The 26,673-nt window shown below is 39.4% G+C and overlaps 1 protein-coding gene across 5 annotated transcripts; it reads right to left on the minus strand.

Annotated features, from left to right (window-relative positions):
- Positions 1-217: 217 nt before the first annotated feature.
- On the minus strand, positions 218-19,707 carry LOC104120814 (formin-like protein 20). 5 transcript variants are annotated; one of them, XM_070194887.1, is made up of 17 exons: positions 19,170-19,706; positions 17,797-18,503; positions 17,495-17,716; positions 15,026-17,397; positions 14,818-14,944; positions 14,459-14,530; positions 13,025-13,123; positions 12,816-12,857; positions 10,161-10,241; positions 10,043-10,093; positions 9,879-9,963; positions 8,530-8,624; positions 6,247-6,318; positions 6,051-6,167; positions 3,985-4,053; positions 3,829-3,895; positions 218-1,060 (listed from the first exon to the last, which is right to left on the minus strand). In XM_070194887.1, exons 1-17 carry the CDS (start codon positions 19,240-19,242, stop codon positions 906-908), a joined length of 4,506 nt encoding a protein of 1,501 aa, XP_070050988.1. In that variant the 5' UTR covers positions 19,243-19,706; the 3' UTR covers positions 218-905. The 5 variants fall into 5 exon arrangements, 4 of the variants coding, with proteins under 4 accessions (XP_070050988.1, XP_009630951.1, XP_018621931.1 ...); XM_009632656.4 differs by having other exon boundaries at positions 9,879-9,960; positions 19,170-19,705; XR_011413603.1 differs by lacking the exon at positions 218-1,060 and having other exon boundaries at positions 6,037-6,167; positions 19,170-19,707.
- Positions 19,708-26,673: the final 6,966 nt, after the last annotated feature.

Genomic DNA, 26,673 nt, shown 5'->3' on the forward strand with positions numbered 1-26,673 from the left:
AAGAAAAAGAACATAAGTATAAAATTTTCAATCTCCTTGATCCTAGATCCTCAACCTCGAAGATCAAATCTAGATATGGAGAAGGATAGAGGGTCAGACCCATTGACTATCGAGTTTCGAAACTTGCGCCATTGGGCCTTAGGGATTTTTCCATTATCCCACATTAATATATTTGTTTATCAAAAAAGGAGAAGGAAATGCAGAAACTTCTCTGCCATTAATAAATAAATATATCATAATTTTTTCAAAATTATGAATATAGGAAAGGAGAAAAACTCGTCTACAGCTTGCATTTTGTCAAGTCGCTATTACTAACAGAACCTTTTCCTATCTCTTCTATGCTTTGTGTACAACCAATGGATTCTCATTGAATCTGAAATGACTAGGAACCTTTTTCCTATGTTACAATGAAAAGAATCAAATTTGAATCTACATACAAGAGTTGGAGTTTAGTGAAAAACCCTGCTAAGCTTCCAATGTACATTTTCCATGGCATAATTGCTGTCGATGGTGAATGCCGAGACCATGGAAGACATTGTGCCAACGTCGAGTCCATCATGTTGGCTCGCAAATGCATACCTAAATTTGCGTTATTAGACGCAGTCATGATCACCTGACAGCAACAAAATTCAAGTGATCCATTGGATGACCAACAGGTTGTTTGCGTCATCCAAAAGCCTGGAAAACAATGTGTACCAGCTTCCTCTCTTCAATGCATTTCCAGGTTCAAAAGAGCCTCGACGTCGGACTTCCTTTTCTGAATCCAGATAATGCCAGAGCACTGTAATAGTGTCGGAGGCTTCTGGCCTGTCTTTGAACAAGCGTCCTCGGTCAACACTGGTAACCGACAGAGAAACCACACGACACCAGAATTCCCTCAAGGAACACAACGAAATCATTCCTATTTACTCCACACCCTTCTTTGTTTTTAAATTAATTCCTTTTGCTTTCTCCATTTCAGCCTCCTTTTGAACTTTCTTCTTTTCCAATTCAGCCTGTTTCTTGTTCTCTTCGTGGGCTTTGCAGAACAACCGCACAAAATTTAAGAGCGTTGCCGCGACTGCACAGATTATCACCCAGATACCAATCAGAAAAGCATTAGCACCTAAAAATGTTAAACACTCACATGAACATACCAATGACAACATTGAGGCATACATGAAGCATAGGAAGACAAACACAAGAGACACTAAATGCATATCAAATTGAAGTGCAGTGCACAACATAAGCACACTTGTTGAGTAAATCAATCAAATGTAATAATAAGCAGGTGGTACAGCCTCCCTGAAATGACGGAGGACCAATCTTAAACCAACCAAAAAGAAAAAATCACAGGAAAATACACAAAACCTCCACATAGGATATCAAAGATCATGCTGACTTCAAGAGGAATATAATGTCAATCCACGAAAGAAACTGTGGCAAGTACAGCAGAAAACCTAAAAGATTGGCATTTTAACTTCTTTAACAAAAACGACAGTTAGTCTTATGTGTCCAATCAGAAGAAACTAAAATAGGAAAAAATCTAGCCAGAAAGTAAGTAATTGTTGAAGGTCGGGCTGTATAAAACTGCTGATTGTAATTGGCGCCTTGCATTAAATTGTACGAGAGAGTGAAATTCGTAGATGTCCACATACAAAATAGCTAATAGCCTCATGGATCACTGCCTTCATTTTCTTTAGACCAAGGATTTTTCTTTCACTGAAATACCAATCTCTGCCAACAGGATTTATTTAACCGTTTTAGGCAAGATATTATGTATACCATTGTTAAAGAATTACAGTCCAATAGCATAGTAGGAACCAAAGAAGGGCAGCCCGGTGCACTAAGCTCCCGCTATGCGCGGGGTCCGGGGAAAGGCCGGACCATAAGGGTCTATTGTACGCAGCCTTACCCTGCATTTCTGCAAGAGGCTGTTTCCACGGCTTGAACCCGTGACCTCCTGGTCACATGGCAGCAACTTTACCAGTTACGCCAAGGCTCCCCTTCCATAGTAAGAACCAGGTAAATCTTTTAAGAAAAGAGGATCGCCAATTTGTTCAAGGTGTTATCTGTGTGGACAAGATGCAGAGACAATTTGTCTTCTGTTTTTATATTGTAGATTAACTAGCTAATTGTGGGAGTTATTCATCAACCTCAGGGGTATTAGATGGACAATGCCAGGAAGAACTTATGAACTTTTGTCTAGTTGGAACACTAGGGGAAGCTCTACATCTAAAAAGACAGATGGAAAGTTGTCACAGCAGCTATTTGGTGGACTGTTTGCAAATAGAGGAATTCAAGATGCTTTGAAGATACAAGTAGCTCTATACAGAAGATCAAGATGAATTGTATTCTTCTTTTTAGTTTTTGGTGTAAAAAAGAATATATAGATGATCAGGATTCAACCTTAGAAGTTTTAGGCTCCTTGTAAGAAGAACAAGGATTTTTGGTTTCTGCCTTTTGTTTTAGCCCTTCAAGATGTAAATTTTGGTTTCAAGTACAAACTTTGTGCTGATGATTTAAAAAATATATTGGATATGTTACCCAAAAAAAAAAAAAAGACTTCCCTATTCAACTTCTTACTTCTGCTGAAGCTTTCGATGAATAAGTGTTTGTTGACGTAGCTTCCAGTATACAACAATAACAACAACAACATATCCAGTGTAATCCCACATAGTGGAGTTTGGGGAGAGTAGTGTGTACGCAGACTTTACCCCTACGTAGCTTCCAGTATAATTAGTTTAATATGTGCGTTAAGAATTACAAAATTATAATATGGCAAGAGCCCATTCCTTGTCTATGTAGGAAAAGTTTAGAATCACTATAATTGTGTAAATACAATAGGACGTACTATAATTGTGTAAATACAAATAGGACGTATTAGGAATTAGTTTCCTTTTAAGATCACTTGTAAACACTATATAAAGCCCAATGTGCTTGAGGAATGATCAGACAATTCATTCTCAAATCTCCTTCCTTTACAATGTGATTACGACACCGTATACATGCTTAAAATCACACACATCTACGTTCATTTTCTCAAGCTACACATATTTTACACTACCCAAGCAGTTGATGATCTTATATTACCCCACTTCTCCTATAAAAGCCCTATAGAAAAAAGGAAAAAGGCAAAATATACACTGAAATTGGTTATAGTAGTTGGTATCAATAAATTGAATCTCTAAATTGGAAAAGAAGATCCACTATAATCGGAAATTTTTCTTACACAAAGAGCTACAAAATCTCAATGTTTAATCACAAAATGGTTTTATGTTTGTAATTTGTCCCTTGTTGAAAAAACAAAGAGTGATTTGAACAAGGTTTTAATGTGCCGTTTCACATTTTAAAAATGAGGGAGCATGTTGTTAGGTGACACTAGTTTATAGTTTCATCAACTCTTCATTTCTGATTGTCAAAGAAGTTGAAGTGTCACAAAATAACTAGTCATATTAGCTTTAATTAAGTAGAAGGACAGCTTTAGATCTATCTCCACTTATGTCCTAAATGGTCTGCCAGAACCCTAGACAAGGCAACCTTTACAAGAAAGCCAATATATACTAGATCAACCCAGTCTGAAAACTTTGCGTACACTCCAGACCTGTCACAGCACTAACCTAAATCCACACATATCTTTCTCTAAAACACGACTGGGTAAATTAGGATGGTTTCTATATCCTAGTAGATTAGCAGTACGTAACCTGTAAGGCACCTCCTATTACAATGTTCTTGTGGTTAGTATTGTAATTCTGAAGGACATTCATTAGCTCAAAACTCTTCGTGCTGACCACTTCCATAAGCTAAATTTTGTCAACACAGAGACAAGGAGGGAATAAAATATGCTACCTTGCTCAAACGGACAGCGGGCAGGATCCTCACCAAAATATAGTGCTAGTGCATCCGCATTTCTGCCCTGTGCATCAATTACAGCAGTAAAACATATGAGCCTCTGATAAAATGATTTGGTAATGAGAAATAGAAATAAATTGCAGACGACATTACCGCCAAAGAATACAACTCCTTCACAGAGCCCACCTCTGCTTCAGCCACTTCGATGAATTCTTTTAAAGTCTGATATGTCATATTTAAAATAGAACAACTCATAAGGACCAACAAGGGTATGCATTTTACGTCTTTCAAAGGAGATAAATAATGGAAACGTCATAGTATAGCATCTGATCAACCCTTGTTAAATGAGTGAAAATTCAGGAAAGCAGGAATATGAAAACAATTAACGCCATTCAATTTCATTTTAGGCCAAATAGTGCTAGTCCATCTTAATGCAGCTGCAGCTTTAAACAGGAAAGAAGCTAAACCTGATTTCCCTTTTAGCAAACAAGTAGGAGGGAGATCAACATTATGTTTCTATTATCTTCTAAGCCAAATCATCCAAAAGCTAGATTGTACTTACCGCAGAATATTGTACTGTAAAATGACAAAATGGTTACTTATGTTTGAGGGTAGGTCCAAAATGGTCCATTAAATATACTCCCGAGCAGCGTTGGTCCTCTAAGTTCGCTAAAAGTGAACACTTTTGGTTTATATCAAATATTTAACAAACTCTAGTTGATGGATATAACGGGAACAGTGAAAAGAGAAGGATTTAAGCGCATTCATCAAATCAGCATATCTTTCTTTTCTCTTATTTATCGCATTGAGCTCTATATGAAATGCCAATCTTTTTGCTTGATTAGCTTTATGCATGAAGTTTAGTCCTACTTATAAAAAGAAAAAAGTGTCAAAAATACCCTCTACTATTTTTTATTATTTAAATATCCCCCGTTATATTATCCATCCACATTTACCCTTAGTTAGACAAAGTTCTAAATTTGCCCTCATTTTAAACGGTTGGACATGTGGAGGTTTCTAATCAAAAGACCCAACCCATTGATTAAAAAACAGCAACATTAATCTAACCCATAACCCGACCCGACCGCATTCCCATTAAAGCAGATTAGGGTTCAGAAGAAAGCACATTTCGTTGTAAGGAACCTCACAACGATCTACCAGAGGACGATGCGGGGAGCTGAGAAGAATTCCCAAATGAAGAATTAGAAGATTCAGAACTAGGAAAATGAGCTTCATTCCCATGGAATAAATCACCATCTTGACAACTCTTGACTTTTCTATGAAACTCCTCAATGTCAAAATCCATTTCCACATTCTCAACCTAATTAACGTTCAAACTGTTACACTCATCACCCTCATAGTTCGGACCAAACAAACACCACCCTCCTCTGTTCTTTATAGCCTCTACCAAATCCATTCTTCCAGCTTTTTCCTATTTTTTTCTTGTTGGAAAAGCATTTGGGTTCTCAGATATCTCAATGAAAGCCAGAATCTCCTCTTCCAGCTCCAAATCACCTTCGCTCCCCGACCTTTTCCTACACCAGCAATATGCACTGTCCTCAACTCTTTCCTTCCCAAGCTTAAAAACCAAAAAGAACATATTTCTTGGTTAAAAATCGCAGCTTTTCTGCTACAATGAAGTCTTTTTTGGGGGTTACAACGGGAATGGGGGTCGGGTCGAGTTATGGGTTAGAGTAACGGGGCTGGGTTTTTAATCTATGGGGTGGTCTTTTAATTAGAAGCCTCCACGTGTCATTCCGTTTAAAATGAGGGCAAATATAGAGCTTTTCCTAGCTGTAAGGGTAAATGGGGACGGATAGTATAACGGACTACACATTTAGAAACTAAAAGATAGTAAAGTGGTAGGTTTGCCCCTTTTCCGTTAAAAAAAAGAATCATGAAGTCAGTCCTTACAGAGAGCGAGATAGAGTGGGGAGGGGACAATATACAAAAGAAAAGAAAAAGGCCTTGCAGTTCCAATTAGAGCCAGCTAAAGGACAAATGGCAACAAAGGGTATTACTTCAATCAAAATATTTGATTCTAGAGGCAAAGGTTGTAACTGGAGGTCATTCAAGAGATGTCCTAAACAAGCAATAACATCTTAATCTCAGATGAAAGAACAAAAAAGTTTAGCCCTCCTAACATGGGAGGTGTTGCACATATGCATACATAAAATACTGAGACATAGTTTATGAAGGACTTACAATCTCCATCATACCTTACAAAAAGTTTCAGACACAGGGCCATCAGTCTGAGATGCCTCCAGTTCCTTCTTTACTTTTTCCAGTCCATTGATGATTGCTTGCATTTCTTCAGCCAAAGACTTCAATTGAATCTGCAAGGTGAAACTATTTTCTAACTTATCCTAATTAAATATAAAAGGAATTATAGCAAGAAAAAGATAGATAAATAACCTTTGATGCAGCTTCCACACTTGCAAGATCTTCATGGAAGTCTAAAAAAGCTGGCGACTTGGAAGCAAGAACCTGAGATAAAAAAGATATTATCAACAAAGGCAACAATATATGATAACACCTAATATTAGAGAGGAGGGTTAAGAGCCACGAAGAAATGGGATAGGATATCTAAGTAAAAGAGTAAATGAAAAAGAAAGAGATTCTCAGTCACAAAAATGTCCAGACAACAGAGCGAAGAAGCATTACATGCCGATAGAACAAAACAAAAAGAATGGCCAAGTCAAATCACACCAAAAAATATAATGGTATATCACAATTGTATAAGGCAGAAGACAAGTGACCTTTTCACAGGAGCATGCCTTCAATCTGAAGGTTTTAGTTTTAACATATTATGAGAAATTATTTTCACATCAAGTTATGCCCACAGTTAATCATCCCAGCAAACATCAATCATCACACAATCATATGATATTACAACAACAACAACAACAACAATCCCAGTTTGATCCCATAAATGGGGTCTGGGGAGGGTAGTGTGTACAATCACATGATATTCAAGAAATGAATAATACGAGCTTCGTGTCTCCAAAATATGCTTTCTTGGAACTTCTTTAGAGTTTGGTCATACCTAGGTATCAGACGGAACTTCTTTCTAACACTGTACCTATCGATAAATGAAAATCCAATGTCCCATTGTAGCATTAATTACATTCGAGCTCCACTGCAGTGCATTTTCAGAATTCAGAACTGAAGGTATCCGACTGCGGCCACTGCTATATGCCGGCAGAAAGAACCGGTCACATCCAAGTTGAACCAGAAAAAAGTTTTGGTAGACTAACTAGATCGATTTGGTCTGTTATCCTGAAATTAACTGTTCATCAAGTTTCTAAATCACATCTCAGTTTCTTTCACGAGTCTCATTTTATAAACTCCTCACCATCTAAGAAAAGACGTGTACGTCTTTAAACTACTTGCCATCTATGAATAAGCAAGGTTTGTACGCTCAATATGCAATAGCTTGGAGTGTCTGGTTTGTCTCTAACCAATGCAATGCTTTATCTGTTTCAGCTAATCCACTATAACAATAGTAAATCTTCAATTAACAAGTTCATGAAGGCCATCATTTCTGTACCATGTCATCTTCATCTATTTGAGCTCCAAAGCAAGTTCATCACAATTTTTACACATTTGCATATTTGTAGCTCCTGAGCAAGAAACAAAACAAAAAGAAATCCCCCGATGCTGTCCGCAGAATCCTCAAGATAAAGTAAGTTTAACAATCATTTGGATTTTTGAGGTTTGATGGATTTTATTTGTAGAGAGAAAGTCGAGTCTGTTACCAGAAGTCAGGAAACTGGTTGGCTGGGGATTATAGAATGTTGACCTAATCGGAGGAACTCCAGGAATTCAGCCAGAAATAGAAGGGGGTTCGAGTTAGTGAAGAAAGAAGGGAGAGAGAACTGTAATTTGATTCACCAATATATAAACTGTGAAGTTGCATTTATAGCTAAAGCTTGAGAATTATGCTTTAGCATGTATTGTATCTAATTACAGTACTTATTGAGCTCATGAACTCACTCTTTCTATTAGCTAACTGCCTAACTGAGATGCTCTGTAACCACCACCAAATGCCACTTGCGTCCAGCTTTCGTTGAGCTCATACCTTCAGTCCCCGAGCTTCCTCATAACTACCTCTCCTTATATGGACTTGGGCATTCCTCCCCTCGTGAGCTTGCTTTTTGAGGCTGAGTTAGGGCCAAGGTCCATATGTTTCCATGGTATCAGATCCAGGTCCGTCCCTGTTTGGAGTGTCCACGCTCCAGTTGGCGGTCTAGGCATACGAGGGAGTGTGAGAGCAGGTTAGAGTCATACATTGGTTGGGAAAACTTTTAACCCTAGAAGCTACCGCAATTTCTGTCGCACATCTTAAAAATTGTACCCAATTTGTTCCCAAAAATTCTCTTTTTTGGGGTCCATATCTGCAGTACTTTCAGAACATAGAAAATCCTGCAATTCCACATGCACCCAAATTATCCTCTCGAGATAAGTTTTTGCATAGTGTTGCCAAACAGTCAACCGGTGCAAAGGAAATCTTTCAGGAAATATTGAAGAAGATTTAAAACAGAGAGTGTGTTCATGAGGTAGTGTATACTGTATACTGATGACTGTATGAACCAGAGATACCATTTTCCAGAGAACAGCTAATAAGAAAGAGGGGGAAGTATTAACTCAAGTAGCTTTCCTTGGGAACAGGAAAAATGAAATGAGAGTAATCCACACCTTACAAAGATAATGCATGAGTGTCATCCTGTTGTTAGTAGCACGTGTATCAGTGAGCTTTGAAAGACTGTCCAGTTTAAATCCAACGGCAGAACCTGGAGTAAGAATGTACAGGGAACTCAGTCTCAAAATTCGATATACTTCTGCTTGACCACATAGAAATATAACATCCTTAGTTTGTAGTCAGGTCCTCCTTAAGTTCCACCAGAACTACTTCAGCCACATAAGATGAGTGCAATATGTGCTAATTGCAAAATATAGTACCAAGAAACCAAAAATGTCGGCGCTTATACTCCAAAGAGCAACTATCATTTCCGAATCAAAATATATGCTTCTGTTCTCCAGATATCCAAAATGGAAAACTGATCTAGGTTGGGAACAAATCAATCAGTAAGCCCTAGTCAGTAATTTAGTAGGCTTGGAAATTCAAGCAACAAGTATTATTCAATCTAATAATTGAAGTCCATGAAGGTATAAGTCAAGCCAGACACCTAATCGCTATGTTGCTCCGACTCTCCAAAAGTGTTGCCGCACCCGTGTCGGATCCTTCAAAAATGCACAAAATTTGGAGGAACCGACATGCACCCAACAACATTTTTGAAGAGTCAGAGTAACATAGCCTAATCGTACTTGGTAATTGGGTCTGTTATGTACCAATTTAAAGCTCACAGTTATCTATCTAAAGAAATATTTTACACAGAACTCTTTTCAAAATTTCTCGGTGACAGAAGGATTCTGTAACTCTGCTTATTGATAAAATTTTAAATGAATTCAGATTTTTCTTTTCTAAAATTAGCAGAAACATGATGAAACTAATGGCGGAGACACACTGCTCCAAGGGGTGTCAATTGACAACCCTTAATTACACTGTTTAGATAGGTAATTTTTTTAATGTACATATACTATGTCATGAATCCCCTTGACTTCTTCGTGTATTTACTTCTTTAAATTTTGACACCCCTTAGTGAAAATCCTAGCTCCGCTACTGGATGAAACTTGTGACTTCCCTTTATGAATTGTATACATAATATGAGAAGCCAACCACCATTTTTAGGGTCAAAGCCCATATTCTACTTATCTAGATAGAAAAATCGTTATTCTTCTTCTTGTTCATGGCAAGGTCAAGCAATCATTGTTATCAACTTCAGCAAGCATTGTATACAAATTAGATGTCTTCGGTTCCAGATTTGCAGCAATTACATTAACCATACATGTAGAATATCAAGTTTCGGTTTTAGTTCACATTTAAGATAGCTGAAGGATTGTAAAACCTCTATGACAAGGATGGACATCAATGGTTAAAAAATAAAATGCATGTAATAACTAAAGACAAGGACAGAGAGTCCTACCTCTGGCAGTTCCCTGATTCAATGTGTTCCCTAGATACAATATTTTCTTCATAATTTCCTTCAATTTGAGGGAGTTCCGGGCCTGCTACAAGCGAAGTGACTCATGCAAAGGCTAAGATAGAAATGGAACAAACAAAGAAGAGATACAGAAACTGTAAAAGTACCTCTTCACTAGCAGAGTTCACGGTGTTTAAGCTTTTCTTGAAGTCTGAGACCTGAGATGAAGCTAAATTCAGACGTCCACAAGAATACTTCAGCCAGGATCTCTAGATGTACACATACCTGAGAGCTGAACTGAATCTTGAAGAGAAAAACTCTTAATTTTGACTCCACTCGTGGCACCTTCATCAGCTCTAAAAAGAACTGAAAGACAAAAGGTAATATCAGGAAAGCCACTGATGCATTGGAATCTGAGCTAAAAGGTACTGCAAAACCAGGTAAAGTGTCAGCTGCTTTTCCAATCTTTAAACGTACAAGATCATGGATGGCAGGGAAAAAATTTAGAAGAATTTCCCCAAACCAATAACGGAACAAGGGAATAATTTCATAAATCAATCAGACCTAAATCAGTCTACAATAATTTCATAGGAAGAAGATCCAATAAGATTCAAGCTATCATGAATATCTGTTACAAGCAAGGACCTCTTAAGTAAGGTTGCAAACAAATTGAGAAACAGATCATGCCCAAATTCAATTGTTGCAGGCTTGCTAAAAGCTTGAGCTCAAACATTTTATTGCTCAACTGAAAAATTCACGAGCTCGGCTCAATAAGAGTATTCATATTAATAATTCTATATGTATCCATTGTGTTAGTTCTTTTAGCTAACCATAAACTCAATGTATCCATTGTGCTAGTTCTTTTAAAGAACCCTGACGCAGAAAGCGCCAAGGACCTTATCCAAAAAAAATTAAAAATAAAATAAACATACACTCAGATCACGAAACAGAAGATAGGTCCAAGATGTTTACTCATGTTAAAATAGATAACAAAAATGACAGCAAATTTTTGAGAAATATAACACGGAAGAAAGAAATATGTGGAATGCGCGAAGACAAGTGTATGTTATGTTGGATCTTTTTATATCAACACTTTACATAATCATGTTCCCACGATGTGGGATGCTAACAGTAAGTATAGCTATATACAACTTAACTATGTACATTGATTATCTAATACTCCCCGTCAAGCAGTGCATACAAGTTTTATGTACCCGGCTTGTTACAAATGTAGCTGATTCAAGAACCAGTAAGGAGTTTGGTGACAATATCTACAAGCTGATCTTTTGACTTCAAATTTTGTGACAATGATACCTGAGAGTATCGATCTCACTCATGAAACCTGGATGCGATGCAACATGCACAAACTTCAATTCTTTAAATGTTTGATCGAAATTAGTTCCAAAGTTGCCACAACCATTGCCTATTCTGCTTCTACAGTAAATTGAGCAACCATATTATGTTTCCCACTTTTTCAAGACATAAATTACCTCTAACGAAAATACACTATTTCTATCATAAGGTGATCCCGCCCAATTTGCAATTTGTGTATCCAACAATCTGCTCATAGCCTCGATCATCGAAAACTAGTCCGTTCTCTGTTGCTTATTCTATGCTGATTCTATGGGTTGAAGCATACGGACAAATGTATCCCAAATTCACATGGAATACGAATTCCGATAAGTTTCTGAAATCCAATTGAGTTTTAGCATATGCGTAATTACCATCACCTATTTTGAACTAAATCAAGTATTTGCTAGTCTATTTTTGCAACAAAAAAAAGATGTTTTAAGACATATCTAAAGTGTAATACGTTACATGTGTTCTTTTAATATGAAACTTGTTGAATTGTCCCACATCGGAGAGATTTGAGGTCCTTGGTCTCCTTATATGGTCTTGGGAAATCCTCGCCTCATAAGCTAGCTTTTGGGGTTGAGTTAGGCCCAAGGTCCATTTATCATGGTATTAGAGTCAGGCCCATCCAATTATTGTTACCGATATTGGGCCCCCATTTATGTTGTCCACGCTCCAGTTTGCAGGCCTGGGTGTGAGGGGGGTGTTGAATTGTCCCACATCGGAGAGATTTGAGGTCCTTGGTCTCCTTATATGGTCTTGGGTAATCCTCACCTCATAAGCTAGCTTTTGGGGTTGAGTTAGGCCCAAGGTCCATTTATCAAAACTAATGAAGTTCATTTATAAATAAAGGTAGCATTTAAAATGGTGTATTTCATGTTTACGGACAATCCGTGTGACATTGGGATACAGTTGCCGTATTCTTCAATACATACAAAATCCCAAAATAAGTTCCATCCTCTGTTTCTATTGAAAAACATAAAAATGCCTAACAGACACTAAATCTAATGAAGACGTAAACTTAAGAAAGACTATGTACCTAGACTCCTCATCAATTGCCCAATTCATATAGCAAAGCTCATTTGCAATTAGGTGTCTACAGGATCTATTCTAAGTTGGAAAAGAACTAGTCTGAGCTGAACTTTCTTTTTGATAATTAAAAGAAATTCTTGGAAAAGAACTATTCTGAGCTGAACGTTCTTTTGAAAAATTAAAATAGATTCATTAAGTTGAAATTTGCATATGAGCCCTGTTAAACTTTTTTACCCCTCACCAACCTACATCTCTTTATCTTCAGCTATAAGATGAAACAGAAGAGCCGTCTGAGGTACTTCCTGCTATTTGATAGTACAAGAAACTTTTTTGTTTGCCTGATTTGAGAGGTCACAGTAAACAATGGAAGTTAAACTACTCAATCTAACGTCCAATCATCATATATAAACTTACGCACTACAACGGATATTACTGCAAAAATAAACTCAACTACTTCCTTGTTCTCCCATTTTCGGTTCGTAAATGCATCTATGACAACATGTAACAGTAGAGAGAAATAAAACCTGAAATGAATATATTATCAAATCTACTAACCTGTTCACACTTTCCCAGAAGCTCTTTGTCACCGGTGTAACCCTGAGCAGTTATAATAGCAAGAGACAATTAAAAACAAAAATACTTTGCGGAAAGATCAACCCAAAGAGAGGAGACAGAAAGGAGCCGAGAAATAAAGGTTCTTTAGGATATATAGAAAAAGAAAGTTACAGCTAATAGAATAAGAGCTTCAGACGGGCTTGCTTCACCTTGAGAAGATCCATCTCATCTTTTGTAGGACAAAACTTTATAAGATTCTCCACCTGATCAGCATCTAAAATTGACTCATCCATTGCCAGCACAGCTGCCTGTAAGCCGCATAGATAAACGTTGTTACTGGGTAACAAGATAGGGAAAAAAATACCTAGTGAATAGCATCCAGACTAGCAACAATATTCAAGAAAAAGAGAATCACCCAGGTCTAAACATAGATAGCGATTTGTTAAAGGTATACATAAAATAAAATATATAAAAAAGGCCCAAGGTCTGCTGGGTTTTAAGAAGAAAGCGTAATTTAAAGTGAAGGATTCAGTGAAGAAAGACACAAATGAATAAAAAGAAAATTAAAAGGTACTGCAAGAGAAAATAATGATGAAAACAAACAACAGTTGCATGGATTATGGACTTAAAACCCATATAAATCAAGTTCGGAAACTGCTTCAAAATTTCGGATACAGATGTAAAGATATACTTACTACCATTTAAGATTCTAATTTAGGCCTAGTGACTAGCTTTCTTATATCAAATTTTTAATTTCCTATTCCTAATCAATAACAAATTAATCCATAACATTTCATTAACAATTAATATCACTTAACTAGCTATATTTATTGTTTAGTGTCGAAACTCTTCAAGATAGAGTCCAAGTAGAACGAGTTGCATGCCTTAGCCTTTTGGTGATTTTATTGAAGCATCATTTAGGAAATGCGAACTGCTTGCACTACTCCTAGAATTTGGGTTTAACCACGCGTCAGTTGAGCCTTTAACAACACTCTAAAACAAGCTTTGGGTGCAAGGTTCACAGGAAAGAAATGGCTTCAGAAAAAGTAATTGCAGGCTTTTCCAGACCAAGGCTGGATTTGAAAATGTGGTTTGACCAGACATTGATTATTTAAGATAGATCTCAGCAGTTCACTCCCTTTTTTTTTCCTGTAAAAGCCTAGTCTGGGTGTTATGGACCCATGTAGCATTCCTGCCAGTAATTTCTTTTCTTTTCCCTGCTTTAATATATGCATTCTAGCCTTTGTTTGTATATGTATTCTAGCCTCTTGACATTAACTATGTGAAACAGAGAAATGGTCCAAACCAGCGGAATAATAGAAGAAAGCAACAAAACTGAGTGGGTAAGAGATAAGATATCCCTTCTACGATTGGCCATAAGCAATTTAAAATTTAATACAGAAACCAAAGGCAGTGTCATGCATTACTACCATAAAAAATGAAATTTGCAATATTCTGACAATATATAGCTCCCATTATCCTGAACACAGCATATAATTCTACCATGAAATGTGAAAACAATCTCTCTATGTGCATGTTTGTTTGCAGGACAAGGTGTTATTTTTATTTCATAATAAGGAAAAGAGCATTCAACAATGACAACAATGGAGATAATGACATTGAAGAGAAAATACCAAACTCACCATCATGTCAGGAAGTGGCATTTTCACCTTAGTGAGCATAATTTCAGTATTATTAGCCCTCCTTAGATCAATCTTTTAAACAAAAACAACAGAGAAAAGCTCATCACAAGGAGGAATTATAAGTCAGAGTTAAGAGAAACAATAAAGGAGAAAAAAGGAATTCCATCACTCACCAATACCAGATCTACAAAGAAGAACGAAAAGTATCATGCAATAGGAATCTATGTACAGGAAAAAGAAAAAATAAACAGACAGGACAGCACATTGGAATAGCATACTATCAAGACAACTGCATTTATTGCAAATTTAGATCCTTTTAAAAATATTCGCCAAGAAAAGGTATTAAATTAGTCGATTACCAGGTGAACCCTGTCTGGTTTAGATCCAATTGACTTCTTTGCTCCAATTTTGCCTCCGGTGCCATCTTTCTTGGGGACTGTCGCAGAGAAAAGAGTCTCAATTTCTGACACATCAAATTCGGTTGCACTAGAATTGGAGCAAAAGGGTATCAGTATTTTACTTGAATGGAGCATAGGCAGTATTAAACTACAAAAGCATGGAACTTACATTTGAGGCTCTCCACGTCTCTGCAGTTCCTCCCATAAGCTACCCCCTAGTGCCCTTGTTACCTTGCTCCAATGCAATGGCTTTAAGGTAGATCTCCGAGGAGCTATACTGCCTGCTGTTCGTGAAAGCCCCTGCCCTCTCCCTACAGTAAGGCCTCCCCCAAGTGCCCTAGGTGGTGGCGGAGGAGGTCCACCGCCTGGAGGTCTTGGAGCTCCTGGTGGAAGAGGTGGACTAGGTGCGCCTCCTCCAATAGGGGGTGGAGGAGGTACACCTCGTGCATAACCTCCAGGAGGGGGTGGAGGAGGGGGTGCTCCACATACTGGAGGCGGAGGTGGAGGAGGGCCACCACTAGGAAGAGGGGAAGGAGCAGGAAGCCCTCGCATTGAAGGAGGTGGAGGAGGAGGTGGTCCAAGAGGTGCACGTGGAGCTTCAGGCAAAGGAGGAGGTGGTGGGGGTGCAGATCCACACAAAGGAGGCAGTAAGGGTGGGGATGGTGCTCCAGGGAAATAACATGGAGTTGGAGGAGGGGGAGGACCACGAATTGGAGGTGGAGGTGGTGCAGGTGGATTGTTGTGTGAAGGAGGCGGAGGAGGTGAAGGTGGAAATGGTGTTTGTGGGGCACTTCGTGGAGGTGGTGGAGGTGGTGGAGTTGGAGTAACACGTGAAGGAAGGGGAGGTGGTGGAGGGGGAGGTGGAGCTGAAGCACCAAGTGAAAGAGGACGTGGAGTTGGAGGAAGAGGTGATGGTGGAGCACTAATTGTAAGCAAAGAAGCAACTCTATGCCTAGCTGGAGTTAGTGGAGGAGGTAGTGGCAATGGAAGTGGAGGAGAAGGGGCACCATATAGAGGAGGAGGGGGAGGTGGTGGTGGTGGAGAATTCGCTCCAGAACTAGCAGGTTTGGATACAGTGTCAGCATATATAGGTGGAGATAGAGGTGGAGGTGAAGGTGGCAATGAACTTGATAATGCTACAGAGGAAACTGCATAAGCCCCATTTGACCAGGGGAGTGGTGGAGGGGGTGGCGGCAAGAGCTTACAGGTAGCAACATTCAGTACGCTGGATGATGTAGGAAGCGATGATGGGGGCGGGCGAGAGGTACCAATAGGAGTTATCAAGCCAGTTAATGTAGGCAGAGGAGGAGGCAGAGGTTGAGATAAGGATGGAGGTGATAAAGATGTGGCATTACGAGTAAGTGGCAGGGATGGATGAGGCAGAGGGGGCAGAGGTGGTGGAGGTGGGGGTAATTGGTGAGTCACAGAGGCTTTAATAATGTGGCTTTCCTGCAAAGACAGAGCTAGGATGTCAGAAGCTGGTAGATTTGTCCTTGCTCCGTGAATTTGAGGAACTCTATAAGATGAAGTTCTTGAACATGGAGGCAGTGGAGGAGTTAGGGGACGACCTGGAGGAGATGGAAGAAATTGCATGGCTTGGCTTTCAGCTGATGCTCGTAAAGAGTCTTTAGTAAGCAATGCCTCTTGGACTGCTAACATGTCTAATAATGCAGGACATGAAGAGTTTTTCCGCGGAACACGACCTGCGTCAGCTGGAACCATAGCTTTTATAGAAGCTCGAGAAGATGGAGATTTAGATTTTGAACGAGATCGAGAATCCTTGGTGAGGGCAAGCCCACGAGGAGCACTATTATATCCTGATGGTGGATATGATACATGCATTGAATTAGTATAAGAACCTTTATTAGTAGGAATCCACTGAGATACTGCATTTGGCTTCGCCAGTCTTGAAGGAGTGCACTGAGATTCCTGCTGTTTGGATTTATTTTTCGGACCAAGCCCATCAGCGGCTGGTTTTGAGTTGGATAATAGCTGTCTCTTTAGAGATGAGGGTGGCATTTCATCCTTTTGTTTATTGCTTTCACCACTCAACTCCTGTTGTGAACCCTGCGGCTCAAACTTCTTCTGTTTAAGAGTGCCTTCTCGATGCTTATTCTCCCCTTCTGCTGACATGCCAGTAGCCCCAGATATTACAGCTTTTGATTCCATGTTGCTTGTAACATTAGAAGTCACAACTTTTGAGGCCATTAACTCATCCCTGTTACCTAAACTATTCTTTTTTGGTGCCCGCTGCTTATACATCTTTCTTTCTTGTTTGTGATTTACCCCATCCGACACACAATCTTGTAAAGTGTGACGCCCTAACTCCTCTTTCCAGACTATTTCAATATTATCATCCTGCATTCCATTTGGAACTGTATAGGCATTAGACTCCGCCCTTCCATCCTGTCCATCAACACTGAATATCTCTTCCACCTCAAAAAACTCCTCAGATGACGCGCCTTCACTTTCATTCTCATCTTCATATGGTGCTTCTGTGGTGATGATAGATTGATCAGCTTCAGCACCCGAAAAAAGCACCTGATACAGGTATGAGTATTCTTCAAGTCCTATAGCTTCTTAGTAGACGAAAAAGTATGAATTATAGAGAACTAAGTCAGAGAAATAAACAGCCAACCTCTGCTTTAAATTCTCTTGGAAGTTGGTCTTGTGCATCCCATGGAACATCAACTTCATCACGGGTTAACGTCAAAACATTTGACTGAATAAATGTTGTGTGAAACATGACCCTGAACATCATTTCTTCCCTTAATAGATCATCTTCCAAATGGACGCACTCAAGAACAACATCTCCTTGGACACGACAGCGGATATCTATTTTCACCAGCGCACACTCTTCCTGCAGTGAGGAGTCAGCAGGACACTTCAGATTTCAGCTAATTACCTTTCAAGTCTCAAACGTTTTAAGCTTGGAATTACCTGTTGGTAGAGGCAAACATGTTCTTTTGACGTTGAAGTTGAATATAAGAGCATAGATCCTCTATTAGGCATAGTTGAAGCGGGATCTTGACTGTAGACACGAACTACAGGTCGGCAGCCCCTCCCACCATCAAATAGAGGAAGGACTCTAAGTATGATACAATCTAAGGAAAAAGGTGTATCTGATGGCAGCCAATCTGAGTCGAAATTTCTTCTGGAGATATACTGGAGATATCTAAGCTGAGATGGCTGTGGATTCAGAGGTGACAGAAGATGTACAAGTTCCCTAGGAGCTTGAGTATATACCATTTCAAGAGTCTTCTGCTCACCAGCGTACTGTTTTCTGTACAATAGAAGACCAGCAAGTATGAAGGCAAGAACAGGCCACCCTCCTCTCTCACAGTGCATCAACAACACGTTCTCTTGGCCTTCGATGGAAAGCCAGCTCTCACTCGATTGCAAGAGGTGGTAGATCATTTCCAATGGCAATAGCTGACACCCCTCATATTGCCTAGGATAATCCATGACTGTCATACCATACTGGGACAAAATGTCAGATACTTGGCTCCTTCGATCACCTTCTCTAAAATTGAAAACCATGAAAGCAGCATCTGGATAGTGGTCCTGTAACTGAGCTACAATCCCTCCCATGTATGTCTTGTATTCATCTTCATCCAATATGTTGCCAGAGAAGCAACAATCGAACACTGCAAGCATGAATTTTAGAGCAAAAGAAGATAAAAACATAATACTGACAAAACGAACCCAAGAAATCATTGGTCCAAAGTAATTCCTTCTTTGAGACGACAAAGTAAGTTCAAGAGAAATCACTTAAACATGTAACTTGGTACTTGAGCAAGTTCGACCAGAATATGAAATAATGTATGTTCACAACCACCAAGTTATGGGCAAGAGGTTTCAACATTTTCCACATGAAGTTGCATTTCTTTAGCTCTGTCATTTTGCAGCTCATTTACTTCAAACAACTGGAGAAACTAGAGCTAAACTATAACTATTAGCAGAAGTAGCTCCAAATTTAGCTAACCGATAAGATGATTTATTAATAAAAAAAAAATTATCATGAAATATCATACGATCATATTGATTTAGCAAAATAAGCCCAAATTAACAACTATTACTACTACAATGTCTCAATTCCAAACTAGTCCGGCGATCATATGAGTGATCAATATCCATTCAGCTTCATTTGGACCCATTCATTCCAATACTCAATAATTTATCTTTTTAAGTCCAAGTTACTGCGGGAAAGAAAACATTAAAATTTGAAACCTATAGGTAAATTAACACTTGTAAACTCCCAAAAAAGGAAAACGCAAGATTGAAGAAATGGGGAAGAATCTGAGAAGGCGTACCATAAACACGCTCAGAAATCTCTAGAAGTCGATCAGGCGGCTTCCGGTAAAAGAAGTGTCTCAACAGCGCCATTTAATGACAATGGCAATGGCGCTGTTTCTAGGAACCAAAATTAACGCGTATTGACAGCCCAATGATTTCACAATGCAATTTGATTAAACTCTCCAAAAATCAAATTGAAATGGCTGAACTAATACTTAATGGAGTGAACAGTTATTGTTGGCTTTTTAATAATTAGAAAAACTCCTAATGAAATTGAAATGAATAAAATAAGATCAGAATGTCAAAATAGATTTAGAGTATAAGGAAGTGCAATGAGCCTTTCGTTTGAGGGTTTGTGAGGAGAATAAGGTTATATAATTTGAGGGGATTTTGATAAACTGATAGATATGTTCATTGCCATTGTTTCAGGAAAGGAGGAAAAAAAAAAAAACAGGAAGCGTAAACAGACAGGAAGCAGACCAGGACTCGGACCTGTTCCATTCGTTATTGTCTGTTATTTGCAGCTTTTGTATGATCAACAAACATAAAGCAAAACCAAATTTTAAAATAAAAATTACTTTTCGGATTTCGAGATTTAAACTTTGTTTAACCATAATTTTTCCATAATTTCTTTTAGATATTTTGATTTATAGTTCACCCCTCACCTAAAACCTCAACATCATGGGTTCGAGTCATCACATTAGCAATAGCTTTAACAAAGGGAAATCAAAGGGGAGGGGAATCAAAAAAAAAAAAAGTACTCTTTACATAATTTTTAAATATGTACTAAATTTTATTTCAAAAACTTAAAGATTTTATGTCCGAATTTAAAGTTAAAATTAAAAGATTTAACTTTTAAAATAATTCATAAATTAGGACAGAGGAAATACTAATTTTCTTTTCTTTTTCCTTTTGGATCAGAGACTAATAAGAATGGAAATAATGCATGACAATTAGACTTGAACTCACGTATACTGTTAGGGGCCTCACTCTTTGCCATCGGGCGTGGCCCGGTTGTGGTCAGGATTGGGCGTGATGGCCTTGCCATTGACCTATGGGCGGGCAAAACGATCATGTGGGCAATGAGCAAGACATTGTCACGTGTACTGTTGTGGGCAAGTATTGGCCAAGGTTTTGGGGCAGGCAAGACATGCTTGGCAAAGGCTTGACAAGGCAGTGTGGGCAAGTTGGGGCGGCATGGCATGCCATGCGCGCCAAAGTTAGTAGCCCGGGCACTTTGGATTGTGGCAGCGCCAAATGCGGGCTAATCTAAGGAAAAACAGTACAGATGGCAAGGGCTTTCAATAGCCAAGGCACGGCTATGTGAATCAAAATACAAGCATTGGCACAGGTGAAACAAGGGTTGACATAAACAAGGCAAAAACTCGGCCAAGACATGTGCGGGCAGCAGTGACGTCGGGCGTGTGCGGCAAAATCATGGGCGGCAGGTTGCGGGCAAGGCATTAGTGAGGAGCAATGTCGAAAGGAGCCAAGGCTGGGTGCAATACCAGCCTTGGGCGTGCAACAACTGACCAAGTCAAGGAGCACATGCCAAAATAGTTGGCAATTACATTTTTGTAACTACTTGTACCCATGTCTCATTTATGCTTGTATCCACTATCATTTCATGGAGATAATGGCCTATGTAGTTGGGGATGTCAACTAAAAGATAGGAACAGATTTAACATTAGCCCGCTAAGTGGCAAAAGCTGTAGACAACAAGTGTCAATGTGTTGTCAAGTGCCAAAGGCTGTCTATGTGCTATAAATAAGTGCCTTTGGACTCCGTCAGATTTATGTGTAAGAATTTCGTGTGAAATTCAAGAGGGAAACAAAAGTGAAACGTGAGGGTTTCTAAGTGTTTCAAAAGGGACTAAGGCTAGGCATTGGGCAGGTCTTAGTGTTGGCTAAAGAACGACTTGCGTTCTTTGTCAAAGTGGGGTTGTGATCAACTTGTGATCATAGTCAAGTGAGGGTTTCCTTTGTAAGTTTTTAAATTAATACAAAGGTTAAAATTTTTCCGTATTTGATTGTGTTCTCTTTACTTTGCTGCCTAAAATATTTCTAAGTATAAATTTGCTGAAAATTTGTCTAAGTATTGGGAAGGCTGAGTCAAGTGCGCAATTTAACTGCCGCGCGGATGTGATTTTGGGCTGACTAAAAATGCCCCCGTGACAACTGATATCAAAGCAGAGCAGGTTCGTGGCGGTGGCAAGACTACTAGTAGCAGATTTTGTGTTACTATTTGAGAACATGGTTGGTGGCACAAATGTTGAACTACGTCAAAGGGTAGAACATTTGGAAGCACTCGTTGGGCAGGCTCTAGAAATAGGCGTTGATTTTTCTTTTGTTTTGAGAATGGCACGTTTTGAGGCAGATTATGCGGCGAGTCATGAGAGTACGCTGGCTGAAATGGCCTTGGTACGTAAAGAAAACGAAGAACTGCGTGAGGAGATGGTTCAACTTCGAAGGGCATTACAAAACACTGCCCCTAGAAGTGCCAAAGAACTGGAAAGTTTCTTGTGGGATATGGAGTAGTATTTTCAGTCTGCTCGTGTGACGGATGAAGAAAAGGTGACCATCACATCTATGTATTTCACTGATGATGCGAAAGTGTGGTGGCGTACACGAGTTGTAGAAGTGAAAAGTGCTGGAATGCCCAAGATTGAAACTTGGGAGATGCTGAAGAAGGAATTAAAATCTCAATTCCTTCCAAGCAACTCGTCATGGGTTGCAAGAGATGCACTGCATCGCTTGAAACAAGGTGACCTATGTGCGGGCAAAATAATCATGCGGGCAATGGGTAAGACATTGTCATGTGGACTGTTGTAGGAAAGTATTGGCCATGGTCTTGGGGCAAGCAAGACATGCTTGGCAAAGGCTTGACAAGGCAGTGAGACTAAGTTGGGGCGGCATGGCATGGCATGCGCGCCAAAGTCTGTGGCACAGGCACTTTGGGTTGTGGCTGGCAGCGCCAAGTGCGGGTTAAGCTAAAGAAAAGCTGTACAGGGTGATGGCAAAAGATTTCTATAGCTAAGACTCGGCTATGTGAATCAAAATACAAGCATTGGCATAGGTGAAACAAGGGTTTACATGGACAAGGCAGAAACTCGGCCAAGACATGTGCATATGGCAGTGGCGTCGGGCGTGTGCGGCAAAATCATGGGCGGCAGGTTGCGGGAAAGGCATTGGTGAGGAGCAATATCAAAAGGAGCCAAGGCTGGGCGCAATGCCAGCCTTGGGCGTGCAACAACTGACCAAGTCAAGGAGCACATGCCAAAGTAGTTGGCAGTTATATTTTTGTAACTACTTGTACCCATGTTTGATTTATGCTTGTATCCACTATCATTTCGTGGAGATAATGGCCTATGTAGTTGGGGATGTCATCTACAAGATAGGAACAGATTTAGCACTAGCCTACCAAGTGGCAAAAGTTGTAAACAACAAGTGTCAATATGTTGTCAAGTCCAAAGGCTGCCTTTATACTATAAATAGGTGCCTTTGGACTCAGTCAGATTTATGTGTGGGAATTTCGTGTGAAATTCAAGAGGGAAACAAGAGTGAAACGTGAGGGTTTCTAAGTATTTTAAAAGGGACTAAGTCTAGGCATTGGGCAGGTCTTAGTGTTGGCTAAAGAACGACTTGTGTTCTTTGTCAAAGTTGTCAAAGTGGGGTTGTGGTCGAAGCAGGTCTTAGTGTTGGCTAAAGAACGACTTTTGTTCTTTGTCAAAGTGGAGTTGTGGTCGACTTGTGACTATAGTCAAGTGAGGTTTTCCTTTGTAAGTTTTCAAATTAATACAAAGGTTGAGATTTTTCCGTATTTGATTGTGTTCTCTTTACTTTGCTGCCTAAAATAATTCTAAGTATAAACTTGTTGAAAATTTGGCTAAGTATTGGGAAGACTGAGTCAAGTGCGCAACTTGACTGCCATTCGGGTGTGACTTTGGACTGACTAAAAACGCCCCCGTGACATATACTATGTGATAGACTATAGAAGATATTATTAGCTTTGATGTGGTAAAACTTAGGGCCCGTTAGGCCTTAAAAAAATTTTTATTTTTTTTCGAAATCAGTGTTTGTCCATGAAATTTTTAAATTTCACTTGAAGTTGTATTCTGAAATTTTTCGGAAATTTGAAAAATTCTAAAAAATTATTTTTTAAAATTTTTACTTTATTTTTTTCCCACTTTTTTCCGGAATTTTACAATTCTTATATCCAAACACCCACTTAAGGCATGCTGAAATTTTCATTTTTAAAAAAACTCAAGCGTAAATGCCACCTTTCATTCACAACTTCTTTAAAATAGTTCATTCATACATAGAATTCAACATTTTGAGATTGCAACTTTAACGATGTCGATTACTCCACAACTAGTTAATTATGTAATCTACATGATGTGATGGATAATTGAAATCTTTCCAACTTTAATGATGTTGATTAGTTAAATACTCGTATGTAATCTATTTGATATGTGATCATTCCTTGGAACGTGATATAATGTTTAAAAAGGCTTCGCGAAACAAAACATTTTTTCCTGCACAATTATTTTATTTTCTATTCAAACAAATTTATTTTGTTCTGTTTTAAAAAAAGAAACAGCACAATCAAAGTATAGAAATAAAACTCTCACAGAGCCTTAAATTAATTCTCGCAGAACTAAATTAGAGAAAACAAAAAAAACCAAATTATATTTGTCTAAAAGCAGGCTACAGCCGAAAGAACAAGAAAAACGAATACTTGTTGAGATCCACCTGCAGGGACTTTATATGTGGAGTTCACGTTACAGCAAAAATGTTTTTTAAATGGTAAGAAAAAAGTAACAACATTAAATCTAGTATACTTTCCAAATAATTTTCAGTATCAACAACTGGCAAAAAATACGTGTTATTTGTACATCATACATCTTTATAATTTTAAAATGAAGAAAATGACATTTTTATATCTCTTATGTGTAAATAATAAATTTTTCACATATAAAACTAAAAATAAATTTGTAAAAGAGCCACAATTGACCCAAAAATACACAAGTTGTCGCGTAATTCCCAGACTTAAATAAATAATAGAAAAAGAAAAGTCAACGTGGGGCTCTGCGAAGTAATGTCCTACCACGTTTTTAATCATAAGCTGCTACTAACTACTAATAGAATTTGTGGGAGATGTCAGATGATTAAAAAATTGGGACAGAGTGGAAGGAAAGGAACAGAAAAGAAAAGGTCATTTTGAAAGGGACAAATTAAATTTTTTCTTTTTTGGACAAGTAGACAACGTTGTATACATTACTATATATTTGATTCTGTTATCATGAATTTACTAGTAATACAAAACAATGCCGTTTTAATTCGTTTTTATCATCAACAAATGACTTCTTTCTTTTATTCTTGTTTTTTTTCTTTCGTTTGAGTGAGAAGCATACTACTATACTTGGGACCATATGGAGGAGAACAAAAATTTGGACAATAGATGAAAAACCAGAGGTGGCTCGACAGAGTCCGGAACCAAAATGTGGTGCTTTTGGACTCAAAGAACTAAAATGTGTGGAAAAAAAATATATTGACCAAAATATATATAACGCCCTTTTAAAAGGCGCTATAGTTAAACATGAAAAGAGCGGGAAGGTATAACGCCTTTTATTAAGACGCTATAGTATATCGTCTTAATAAAAGGCGATATACCCACATAAAAATCCGTCCCCTTCCCTTCTCCACCAAACCAGAAACTCCCCCTCCCTCCCCCCCACCCCCCACGCTAGAGCTACTATTGCTACAGGGCGAGCATAGGTCGTCCTACATATGGGAGGACAGTTACTAGCCCAGACGTTCCGTGCAAGGAGAGTAGACGATATGTGGGACTTTCTTAAGGTCCACCCTCTCCATCCTCGTATAGTTAGACGCCTCCAGGATACGGGTTTTTATAGGATTGTGGAGATCGGCCGGCTGCAGCTGGATTTGTCGTTGATCATGGTCTTGATAGAGCGGTGGCGACCGGAAACGCACATATTCCATTTGTCCATTGGCGAGGCCACTATCACGCTTCAGGACGTGGAGGTCATGTATGGGTTGCCCGTTGATGGACACCCTGTTGCTTTGCCGAATGCTATCAGAGAGTATACGGGTTTGCAGTACCTGGAGATGTTGCAGCGGCTCACCGATTTCCAGCCACCGGATGAGACTGCATTGATTGGGGCTAGTCGTCTACAGTTGATGCCCGTCCGGCAGCATTTGGAGGCGATGCACACTGACATCACAGATGATACACCGGAGCTTCATATTCATCGATACACGAGGTTGTTGCTGCTGCTTATGTTTGGAGGGGTTTTGTTCCCGAACACTTCGGGGGACCCAGTTAGCTTGAGATTTCTTCATCATCTTGAGCGGCTAGATGATTTACATCATTACAACTGGGGTGCTGCTTTTCTCGGTTACTTGTACAGGCAGATGTGTCGGGCGAGCATGGGCACCCAGCGAGACGTTGCAGGATTTTTGCCGCTGCTGCAGGTGAAAACATAGTCGAATACTCTCTTCATTATAACATACCTAGTAAAAATATATCTTAAATTTTATGTCCACGTTGTATATTAGGTTTGGGCATGGGAGCAGATCCTGCAGTTGCAGCCACCTCTACCACCTTAGCTCCGGATGCACCACCTCCATTTCTCCCTTTAGCTAGGAGGTGGGTTGATAGGCGAGGATATGGACGGGAGTACGAGGCTCGACATAATATCCCCTATTGCAGAGATTTGCTGGAGGGCGCACAGGTAAATGTATACCTAAGTTTACTTAGCCTGGCTTTATGTGTGTTGCGTATACTCACGTTTCCTATTTTTACTTAATAGTTCATTTGGAGGCCATATAGCGACGAGCTAATAGCTGGTTTGCCTGATTATTGCTCGACCGGTCGAATTATGTGGAGCTCTTCCGTCTCGTTGATGTGTCTCGATATTGTCGAGCAACATGCCACCGAGCGAGTAATTCGCCAGTTTGGTCGCCCGCAACTTGTACCGCCACCGCCCGCTTGGCATATGATACATTACTAGTGGGATGATCGTTCCAGGGTTGACCAGACATATGTGGCATGGCTAGAGGCGCAGATCAATATTTGGGACCAGCGGCATGACCTGATTCGGCCACGCCATTCACCTGACCGTATGGATGGTGAGCATGAGTATATGGGCTGGTACCGCAGTGTTACCCGACTTTTCGTTGGGAATCCCGTTTATCGTGCTGGCGGTCGGTACGTTCCATACGCCGGGAGGAACGAGGCACTGGTATGTTATTTGGTATACTTACTTATAACGTTAACCTAGCGTTCCGTAATTTATATTTTACATGTTGTGCAGGCTATTGGCCTACATCTGTTCCACCAGTTGGGACTGCAGATGCAGCAGCATACCGGCGAGGGAGCAGCCGCTTTGCATGAGTATGGCCGGCAGGTTACCGATCTAGCTTCTTGGACATTGAGGCGAGCCCAAGATGATGAGCGCTTAGGATACGAGGCTGAGTATGTGGTGCCAGAGCAGTACCA

Source organism: Nicotiana tomentosiformis, chromosome 2 (assembly GCF_000390325.3).
Source record: "Nicotiana tomentosiformis chromosome 2, ASM39032v3, whole genome shotgun sequence".
Lineage (NCBI taxonomy): Eukaryota > Viridiplantae > Streptophyta > Magnoliopsida > Solanales > Solanaceae > Nicotiana > Nicotiana tomentosiformis.